This window comes from Stylophora pistillata, chromosome 7 (assembly GCF_964205215.1).
Source record: "Stylophora pistillata chromosome 7, jaStyPist1.2, whole genome shotgun sequence".
NCBI lineage: Eukaryota > Metazoa > Cnidaria > Anthozoa > Scleractinia > Pocilloporidae > Stylophora > Stylophora pistillata.
The window spans coordinates 10,072,213-10,082,315 of NC_142525.1; the positions used below are offsets into that span (position 1 = coordinate 10,072,213).

General features: G+C 38.0%; 2 protein-coding genes across 2 annotated transcripts; one reads left to right on the top strand and one right to left on the bottom strand.

Annotated features, from left to right (window-relative positions):
• Window positions 1–2: 2 nt before the first annotated feature.
• On the top strand, window positions 3–5,072 carry LOC148726558 (uncharacterized). Its single transcript, XM_088726556.1, has one exon. It carries the CDS (start codon window positions 3,931–3,933, stop codon window positions 4,615–4,617), a length of 687 nt encoding a protein of 228 aa, XP_088582682.1. The 5' UTR covers window positions 3–3,930; the 3' UTR covers window positions 4,618–5,072.
• A 209-nt stretch (window positions 5,073–5,281) lies between these two features.
• LOC148726559 (uncharacterized) lies at window positions 5,282–9,235 on the bottom strand. Its single transcript, XM_088726551.1, has 2 exons — window positions 8,756–9,235; window positions 5,282–6,296 (listed from the first exon to the last, which is right to left on the bottom strand). Exons 1-2 carry the CDS (start codon window positions 8,906–8,908, stop codon window positions 5,637–5,639), a joined length of 813 nt encoding a protein of 270 aa, XP_088582677.1. The 5' UTR covers window positions 8,909–9,235; the 3' UTR covers window positions 5,282–5,636.
• Window positions 9,236–10,103: the final 868 nt, after the last annotated feature.

Below are 10,103 nucleotides of genomic sequence, written 5' to 3' on the forward strand. Positions count from 1 at the left end.
AGTTGAATTTGTCTCGGAATGGTATTAGTGATACCCGATCCGCTACATTTATTGCTCAGGCACTCGAATTCAACAAGACTCTGACTATAATAAATGAATAATAATAATAAAAAAGCATTTATATAGCGCTAAGCTCGACTAGTTCTCCGTAGCGCTTTACAAAATTATAGACTAATTAACATAGCAATTAAATTATAAAAAATCGTAAATTAAAAAGCGTCTTTGAACAAGTATGTTTTAAGGTTCTTCTTGAAAATTGCAACAGATTCAGATGTTTTCAGGGGATATGGTAAATCGTTCCAAAGCTTGGGACCGGGAATGGAGAAAGCACGGTCACCATAGTTCTTTCGAAATGTTCTTGGAACCATCAGGAGCATTTGTGATGAGGAACGCAGTACACGAGAGCCATAATTCCTTTGATGCAACAGTTCAGCAATATACGTTGGAGCTAAGCCATGTAGACCTTTATAGACAAGTAGAATTATTTTGAAGATAATGCGATACTTAACAGGTAGCCAATGAAGTTTCTTTAATGCAGGTGTAATATGTTCCCATTTCTTTGTCAAAGTAATAACTCGCGTTGCAGCGTTCTGTATAGACTGTAGCTGGTTAATCGTATAGTCAGGTAGTCCATAGAGAAGGGAATTGCAATTATCCAATTTAGATGTAATGTAAGCATGAATCACAATTTCAGCAATTTCCGGACTGAGATATTCTCGTATCTTACTTATGTTCCTTAGGTGATAGTACGAAGCTTGACAGACTTTTTTTAACTTGCTCATCCATTATTAGATGTTGATCGAAAAACACTCCTAAGTTTCTTGTAGATTGAGCTGGGCTAATCTTTTCATCACCGACTTCAAAAAAATTGAGTACAGGAGATTGACGAAGCCTGGAACTGATGAGTAACAAATCGGCTAACGATTCGGAAACCTGGAACTGATGAGTAACAATTCGGTTTTATCTTGGTTGAGCTTCAAGCCGTTCAATATCATCCATGAATAAATGTTTTACAATTCAACTTTAGATTTAACTGTTGTCCATCTTGCGAACTTGACAAGAAAGACACAAATTTGCGTGTCATCAGCGTATAAATGATATTGTAGATCATAGCTCTTAATAATATAAGCTATTGGAGAAGTATATAGTACATACAATAATGGGCCCAAAACAGATCCTTGTGGAACGTCATGTACCCATTTGCGTAACGTTGACTTACAGTTTTCAATTTGTACAAACTGTCGACGGTCCATAAGATAAGACTTAATCCATTGGATTACTTTTCCTTTTACACCAAATCTTTGCTCTAGTCTTGACAACAGTATAGAATGGTCAACCGTATCGAGGGCCGCAGATAAGTCTAATGGTAGCAAAACAATAGAATGGTTTGTATCAACAGCGCGTAGGATATCATTCTGCACTTTAACTAAGGCGGTTTCTGTAGAATGGAAAACTTTATAGGCAGATTGGAACATCTCACCCAAGTGGTGCTTCGTTATGTAATCGGTGAGTTGAACCGCCACAGACTTTTCAATGATTTTAGAGACAAGGCTTAGGTCAGATACTGGTCTAAAATTAGCAAACTGGTTGTGATCAGCATCGGGCTTCTTTTGGAGAGGAGAGAGAGTAGCAATCTTGAGGGATTTAGGTACAGTAGCTGTATCGAGTGACATGTTAACTATCTTCGTAATAACTGGGAGTAGCACTTTCACGCACGATAGATGGGATAGGATCTTAACAGCAAGATTTATTAGAAGATTTGGCGGCGTACTCCACAATGTGCTTTTCTGTTACCTCAACGAAATCACAGAATGACGTTGAAATTTCAGTAGGTAGCTCCAAAGTGAGACCATTGTTGATTGCATCTTGTTTAGCAAACAGTGAATGGTGGACTTTGTCAATCTTCTCCGAGAAGAAATCAGCAAATGAATTGGCCAGCGCTGCGTTGTCATGACAGAAAGGATACCTCTTGGGAGTTGATTTCTGCAAGAGCTTATTTACGGTAGAAAATAACACCTTTTGATCAGATGAGTGCTGTTCGATAATAGATGAATAGTAATCAGATTTTAGTCTGGGAGTGACATTAACAACAACATCACACTGGTTTACATAACGCAGATGATCAGACGGCAATCTTGTCAGGCGCCACTTCGTTCAAGGTTCCTTCTAATTCTCTTCTGCTCAGTCACTTCAGGTGTATACCATATAGCCGTTGGTCGAACTGTAATCCAACGATGTTTTACTGGAACGTGTTTGTCAACTAGAGAGAGCAGTGTAGAATCATATTTATCGACCAGTGAGCTCAGATCTGTGCATTGTTCATCAGGGAAAGCATCAATAAAGTCAGTGCAAAAACTCTCCATACTCAAAGTGCGTAGATTTCGACTATTTACCGGCTTTCTCTCGAAGTTAGATTTTTGTAGGCGTAGTTCACAGAGAACAGCATAGTGGTCAGATAGTCCAGGGTCCATGATGTTATATGAATTAATTAACAAGTCATCTGATCTTGAAATAACCAAGTCAAGGGTGTGACCATGTATATACGTATCCTCTATGACATGTTGTCTTAAGTTCGAAAAATCAAGTAGGTCCAGAAACTGTAGGGCATGTTGATTGTCTGGGTCATCAATATGGAAATTAAAGTCACCAGCAATTATAATATGACTAGTAGGCTCAGCATGAACTTGCTCTAGGAGTCGTGAAAAATCTTGGAAAAAAGCTATGTAGTTTGAATCAGGTGATCGGTAAATAATCAAAAACCTGATGCACTTGATAGATCTAAAACGAAGATCCATTACTTCGAAAGATGGAAAATCATCTGTAAGTATAAAATTTATTCTGAGGTTGGCTTTAAACAGCCGCCTACTCCTCCCCCTCTGCCATGCAATCTTGGAACATGAAGCGGTACATGAAGAAATATATAGCCAAGAGGGCACAATGTGCCGATTTCTAACTCATCATACTTCCCAGGACGAAGCCATGTCTCGGTAAGTGCCAGAATATCGATGTTGTTATCCACAACATAATCCTTGATAGCCATAGCTTTATTTCTGACGGATCTGTTGTTAAATAGAGCAAATAATGTGTTTTTTGTAGTGTTAGTTTGATTAGGTTTTGTAGTGGCAGTTGACTTAATTGGAACCAGTGAGCGTGAACTTTAATTGTTGATGGAAGGCGCATATTTAGCATCAGTGCGTGGAGTAATCCTCACAGTAATTGAGTTATTGTATTCAGTAAAATTAGTATTCATGTTCGACGAGTTTGAGGTAAAATTATGAATAGAGTGAAATCTTTGAGTATTTGTATATGCTTCAGCAAATAAGTCCATTAAATCTGGTTTTTGGTTAGTTAGCGTAAAGCTAATGTTTCTGTTAGCATTAATAAATATATCCATGAGATCTGTAGTCGACTGTTCTACAATAATCGATGTAGAATCAATTGACTGATAAAGCAATCCATGAAACCAGTAGGACCAGGATTCTTAGAGATATCTTGATGCATGAACAGTTATATCCAAAGGAGGATCATGTCCTGGGATAGCTAAGCTTGTGATTCCATGCTTGCTAACTTTGAATTCAGCTCGTCGTGTTCTATGGAAACCATTTCTTAATGCTGGCTTGATAAAAGTTGTACATCGATGATAAATTGCATCAGTAAAACATTCCTTAAATCCTTCATGAGACTCATTTTCCACAATCAGGTCATACAAATTATTACGCTCAATGCGAAAATTTGCTCTTAAAAAGTAAGAAAACTGCAGGAAAATCAAACATTGCAGGAGCGCCAAATAAAGCCGACCAGCCATGACGCACATGTTCTCACCTCCTCACCCTGACTAATTTGAATTTATCTGATAATAAAATCTGTGATGCAGGTATTACCTCTTTTGCTAAGGCAGTCAAAGTTAACAAGACTCTGACCAACTTGAATATGTCTGGGAATGGTATTAATGATACCCGCTCCGCTACATTTATTGCTGAGGCACTCGAAGTGAACAAGACTCTCACTAGTTTGAATTTGTCTGATAATAAGATCTGTAATGCCGGTGTTACCTCTATTACTAAGGCAATCAAGGACAACAAGACTCTGACCAATTTGAATTTGTCTAATGATATCGGTGATGCCGGTGCTGCATCTATCGCTGAAGCAATCAAAGTCAACGAGACTCTTACCAATTTGAATTTGTCTGATAATAAAATCTGTGATGCCGGTGTTACCTCTATTGCTAACGCACTCAAAGTTAACAAGACTCTGACCAATTTGATTTTGTCTGTGAATTCTATTGGTGATACCGGTGCCGAATCTATTGCTGAGGCAATAAAAGTCAACAAGATTTTGACCGATTTGAATTTATCTGATAATAATATTGATGTTGCCGGTGTTACATCTATTGCCGAGGCAAACAAAGCCAACAAGACTCTGACCAATTTGAATTGTCCTACTGGGAATTCTATTGATGAAGCCGGAGCTGGGTATATTGCTAAAGTCACCAGGACCCTAACCAATTTGAATTTGTTTGGGAATGTTATTAATGAAACCTGTGCTCATCTATTGCCGAGGCAATCAAAGTCAACAAGACTGACCAATTTTGATTCTGTCTGGCTATTAGTGTACTAATGGTAGAAATGGTTAGATATTCTAGTCTTCTCGGATAGGGACGAATAAATGGAGGTCCCGTCTCCTGCAGGGTTAGGGACAGGAGACGTTAATTTCCCACGCACGAGATTACTGTGTGATGGATGTCCTCCCCTGGGGGGGGACGGGTGGGTTTGTTGGAGCTTAAACCTCGTAGGGGACCTATGTCCTATTGTTTCTGCTCCAGTTTCTGCTCCAGTACTTTGTACAAATCTTTAAATACTCAAATGCCACTGCTGCACCTATGGTTGAGGAAATTAAGAGTCAGAAAGACTCTGCCCTATTTGGAGCAGTCTGAAAACGCATAATGATGCCGGCGCTACATTTATTGGCGAGGCAATTAAAGTCAACAAGACTCTGATCAATTTGGATTAGTCTGAAAATCACATTAGTGATACGGGTGCTACATCTATTGCTGGGGCGATCAAATTAAACTGAAAAAGACTCCGACCAATCTGAACTTGCTAAACTGTTGTATTAGGGATATCGTTGCTGCATCTATTGTTGAGGCAACTAAAGTCATCAAGACTCAAATCAAATTGGAATATGTTTTGCAATTGTGTGACTGATGCTAGTGCTCATTATCACGTACTTAAGATGAATTGAAGAAGTTTAACTTTCCACTGAAGTTGTTAGACTTTTGATGTTGAAGGAATAATGAGGACATGCAACAACTTTATTTTACTTTCTGAGGCTTACAATATCAAAGGTCCTTCGGGTGAAAGTTTTGTCGCCCATAGATAATGCTGATTAAATTGAACGCTTATGAAGTGATGGACTGGGGATAACTAAGAACTATCCTGGAATAAAAGTTTTAAGTTTGAGATATGAATGCATAGTGTTGTGGCCAAAAGGGGAAATGTTTCATCCCTGAGCAAATCAAAAGATCTCAAGTAGATATTAAACTTATAGGGACTGCATGGTCTGACCCAAGTGCATTGCTTGGGTCAGACCACACGTCTCGGAAAACACACTTCCGGTAAGGAAGTATATTTTCTTAATTACGGAATAAATATTTCCGGTAAATGACTTAAGTGGAATTGGCCAGACCTATGAGGTTCTCTTTCCCCCAACTTCTTCCCTAGTTTTCCCTTGTTGATAATCATAATTGTAGCCTTTGGTCCACGCTTGAGTACGCTGCTTTTTGATTTTGGACAAAAATTGCAATAATTCAATAACTTACTGAAATCTCTTTTAAGGTCCAGTCCATATTTATTATAAAGTTCTCCACCATCTTGCCCCGTAGATAATTCACCTGAGGTGCCTTTATTATCCTGTATCGCTCCCAACCGAGCATTAACATCACTTTCTTGACTTTCATCATTTATAGCATTTGTCTTTTTCCGCTTCGACCCCTTGCTGACTTTTTTCTTAGGTTTTAATATTTTTGGAAGTTTACTCGAGTCTTTGGAAGTATAAAGCTGAAATCCAGTGTCACTGAGTTTCTCAGCCGTGCTTTTCTTCCCAGAATTGATTGCCAGGTAGCCAGTTTCACCAAAAACTTTGAGTCCATTCATGTCATTGTTGTTCTGGTCCAGATCTCTCCCCGATAATTTTCGTAATCCATCATCACCCCGTGAACTTGACGTTTTTCTGAAGGAAGGTGAATTTCTTGCTGATGGAATCGGTGGCATCAGGGATTCTTTCCTCGATCTTGTTCCCTGGATATCAGTATATTTTTTGTCAGTGTACACGTAATAATTTTCTACCACAAATACAGCAACCTGATTGGCTACGCTAAGCACTAAAGAAAGGGTTGGCTTCAAACATGAGCCCATTACCATTAATGGGCTCGATCCTGCTTCAAATGAAACTGTGATGCTGCGTCAGGGGTGGGGGCGGGAGTACAACAAGAAAATTTGGTTTTATTAGGTGTGGTGATAATGTAAAATGGCCACCGTAAAGAGATTCTAAAGCCGACGTTTCGAGCGTGAGCCCCTCATCGGAGCAAAAATACGCGCGCATGCGCACGCTACACACTTCCTATTCAAGAGCTAAATTACAAACTCAAGATTTCTATCGTGTGATAACTGAAGACGAAGCCCGAATCATCTACATGTATAATTCATAGAAATAAATAGCGAACAGTCTACTTATTTTAGTTCTAATTTACTACTTGCTTTACAAGACAACCTCCACAAATGAGGTGGTGTCCCATTCCAAAGTCTAGTCAGGTCCGGTAGATCTAAGGCCAATTTTTCAGTTTAGCAACGAAAAAAAGAGGAATCCCCGTTCCCGTTTAACAAATTCCTAGTTCCTGGTACTTATTTTTTACTGTCCTGCCTTAACTTCAGTTTTGAACTGTGAAAGCTTAGGTACATTTCATTGGTTACTGAACCGTGTTTATGGCAGAAGAATCATGAAGGATCATGGAAGGGTCATGATCAACCATAATTGAATCACCTGTTTTCCTATAGCTGATGATCGAACAAGAACACACGTCATTTCAGTGGAGCTGAAAAAGACTTAATATCATTCAATTGACAACGTTCCAATCGGTTAAATGATTTTAGACTAAGAGGAATGCTTTCCATTTCGGGGTTGTTACCTTCCTTCGCAAAATTAAGTGAAATATAACGCACTTTCTATCAATGTACCGGAGTAAGAATGAGTAATAACTCACGCAAGATGTTAGGAGAGCTAAAGAAAATTTTTAATAACAAACATTTCGAGTGTTCTCTCAGCTTTCGAAGTGAGTTATTACTCCGATAAACTATCAAAAGTGTGTTCTATTGCCTTTGAAAAATTCTGTGAACGTTTACCGCTGCTTTAAACCATTGGTTGTTGACCAATAAGAACGCTCGTTATATCTCTGTTATTTTGTGATGCGCATGAAGGTTGATCCTAAAAAGTTGTTAAATCTACATGGTATCTTCAAAGTGTTGTGTGTGTTTTTCTACCGACGTCTTTGCGAATAATAAACTAATCAATTTACGATTGTGAAGCCATGTTCAGTCAAGCAAATTATCATGAATACTAGCGGTACACAGAATTAGAAATTCCAAAGTCGATCATTACTTCAACAGAAACAATCTTATTGGGTTTATTCAGGTAGAGTTTGTTGTTTTATTTCTGTTTTTCTTTTCCGTGCTCAAAACATCTTTTAATTTGAGTCATGAAGATTTTCAGCAGTTTCACACTTGGACGCCAAGCTCTTGTGTTTGATGTTATTATTGTAACTAGGAAACTATTGCCAAAAACAGTGTGAAAATGACGAAATTGGGTTTAGTTTATTTCAAGAAAAACTGCGTGAGCCAATTAAAGTTGATTATGGTGAGAACGTGATAGCTCAAGACAAGAAAAGCTGTGATCAATCGATTTTTTCCTTCAAGGCGGAATTGGCAATACCCTAGTTTGGCAGGCGCTAAATTAACTCATTAAAATCTTTTGCATCATTGTTCAGCTAAAAGTCAAAACAATATGAGATTCATGGTTAATCAACGAGTGAATCTGTAGAGTTACAAAACCGCAGGACTATATTTAGAGCGATTTTTTCGCAAAACCACTTCAACTCGACGACGACACTTTACAAGCTTACGCGATTCGCACGCAATTCATTCAGCTGAAACTCTTAAGACCTTCTTAACGTTTAAGATGTATCTTTAGGTTTGCTTTCTAATTGTTCAACTGTGCTCTTTCGTAGGGAAAATCGATTGTACTTGATAGATAAAGTTTATTTGAATGTGATGAATAAAGTACTTTATGTAGCTTTAAAAAAACAAAACCGCAGAATTTCATCCGAGCACCAAATTTTTAGAAGTACCTCAATTTGAAAAGACCACGAGATCTGTTATCGTTGAGTAATTGGTTAGTTCTTTGAGGTATAAATTTTTTTTCAATAAAATATATGAACGTACGAAATTCGTAGATCGATACCATTTCTCGAATTGTGAGCATTTCTCTTTCACTTGAAATATTTCATAAAATTGTTTTTGAGACTCGCGCAAATAAAGTATTGATAAAAATTCAAGCGGGAAATTTTCTTTGTGGTAGGATGATTATGCTACAAGAGTAACTGTGGCTCAGCTAGTCTCAGCTGTCAGCATGATCTGGCCGTTGACTATATCCAGATAATCAAAATAAACTTGTTTTGCTATGAAAGACACTCTGATGTACTTACCTGTTTTTCATCTTGAAAACCTCCAATTCTCGAGTGAAGTTGTGCTGTTTTTCCGTGACAGAACACGTGAGAGCCACTGTCCTCTCCACTGTTTGGCAACTGAGTGAAATCGAAGCGAGGTGGAACGTTTGCAACAGAAAACTTTTTCAGCATTTCGTGGAATTACCTGACGAAACCCCGTTTAAATCTCGGCTTGTGAAACCTTTTTGCTTGTAAAAGCTGAAGTACGATTGTCGACTGATCCAAAATATCACAGAGCCTTGCTCTCTTCTTAGATTATCCTTGCGAAGACTAACTGAAGAGCTTTCTGTTTTGATAAACGTCTTAACATCTAACATACATATTCATTTCTCGATAAACATGAGTAAAATTCTGCCGAACTAAAAACAATCGTCTGCGAATTTATTTCTCGGTCAACCATGAAATAGCCTTAAGGTTATGATTCAATGAAAATGAGTTAAGCCGCATTTAAAGAAACATAAAAGAGAAAGCAACTTGCGTCAAGACCAAGCTGAAAGAATGAAAACAAAAAGGGACGACACAATAGAGTTGCAATTAACAGTTTCCATCAAAATCAGAGTTATTTTGAAAAGTCAACCATTGTCCGCTGGCACAAAGCAATATATTCCACCCTGGGGGCTTTTAACCATGCAAAATTTACGGTAACAACAAACAGATTACTATCCAAAAGCTTTTGCACTCCTGAAGCGAAGCTGATTGCTCAAACTGACTGATTGACTTCAAAGTAATATACAGATTTGCTCTCTTTATTCTGTAATTGTTTGTAAGTAGGAGAGCTTGTGGCTCATTATGCAAAGATAGCTGGAGTGGAATCTACGAGAAGTTTTTACAAACGAACAAAACACGTACAAGAAAGCCTTTTCCTTGTTTTATATACTCTACGTCTAAGTCTGCTGTATGTATGGTAGAATGTATTATTCAAGAAAAAAAAATTTTCAATGTTTGAACGACACACCACCGTTTAGATGTGTCTGATCCGTTAATACCTTCACTCTCAAGATCCTTTCGTAATTCTCCTTACTGTCAGTCATGGAATTCTTATGAATTTACTTCGGAGAATCTAGCACGGGTTCAACTTATGACTCCCTAACTGACATTTTTCTTTATTCTCATCACTTGTCTGTTTGATATTAGTATTCATATTGTAAAGAGAAATTCTGTCTTGGTCACTCGTGGCAGTTTAAGGGTTTAGTACACAGAGGGTGCGATAAGTTTTTCTCTTTGAAATGCTGTTTAAGATAACGTCAGATGGTTTGATTTTGGGACTGAAATGGCCTGACTGGTTTAATTAAGGCCCCTTGCATTACCAACCACTTTATTTTGCACA

What these genes read in the sequence shown, in the direction of transcription:
- LOC148726558 (XM_088726556.1), top strand. Translation starts at nt 3,931, where the DNA reads ATGTCTGGGAATGGTATTAATGATACCCGCTCCGCTACATTTATTGCT.
- LOC148726559 (XM_088726551.1), bottom strand. Translation starts at nt 8,908, where the DNA reads ATGCTGAAAAAGTTTTCTGTTGCAAACGTTCCACCTCGCTTCGATTTC. An exon ending in GTTTTCAAGATGAAAAACAG is followed by an intron (nt 6,297 to 8,755) that starts GTAAGTACATCA and finishes ACTGATATCCAG; the next exon opens with GGAACAAGATCGAGGAAAGA.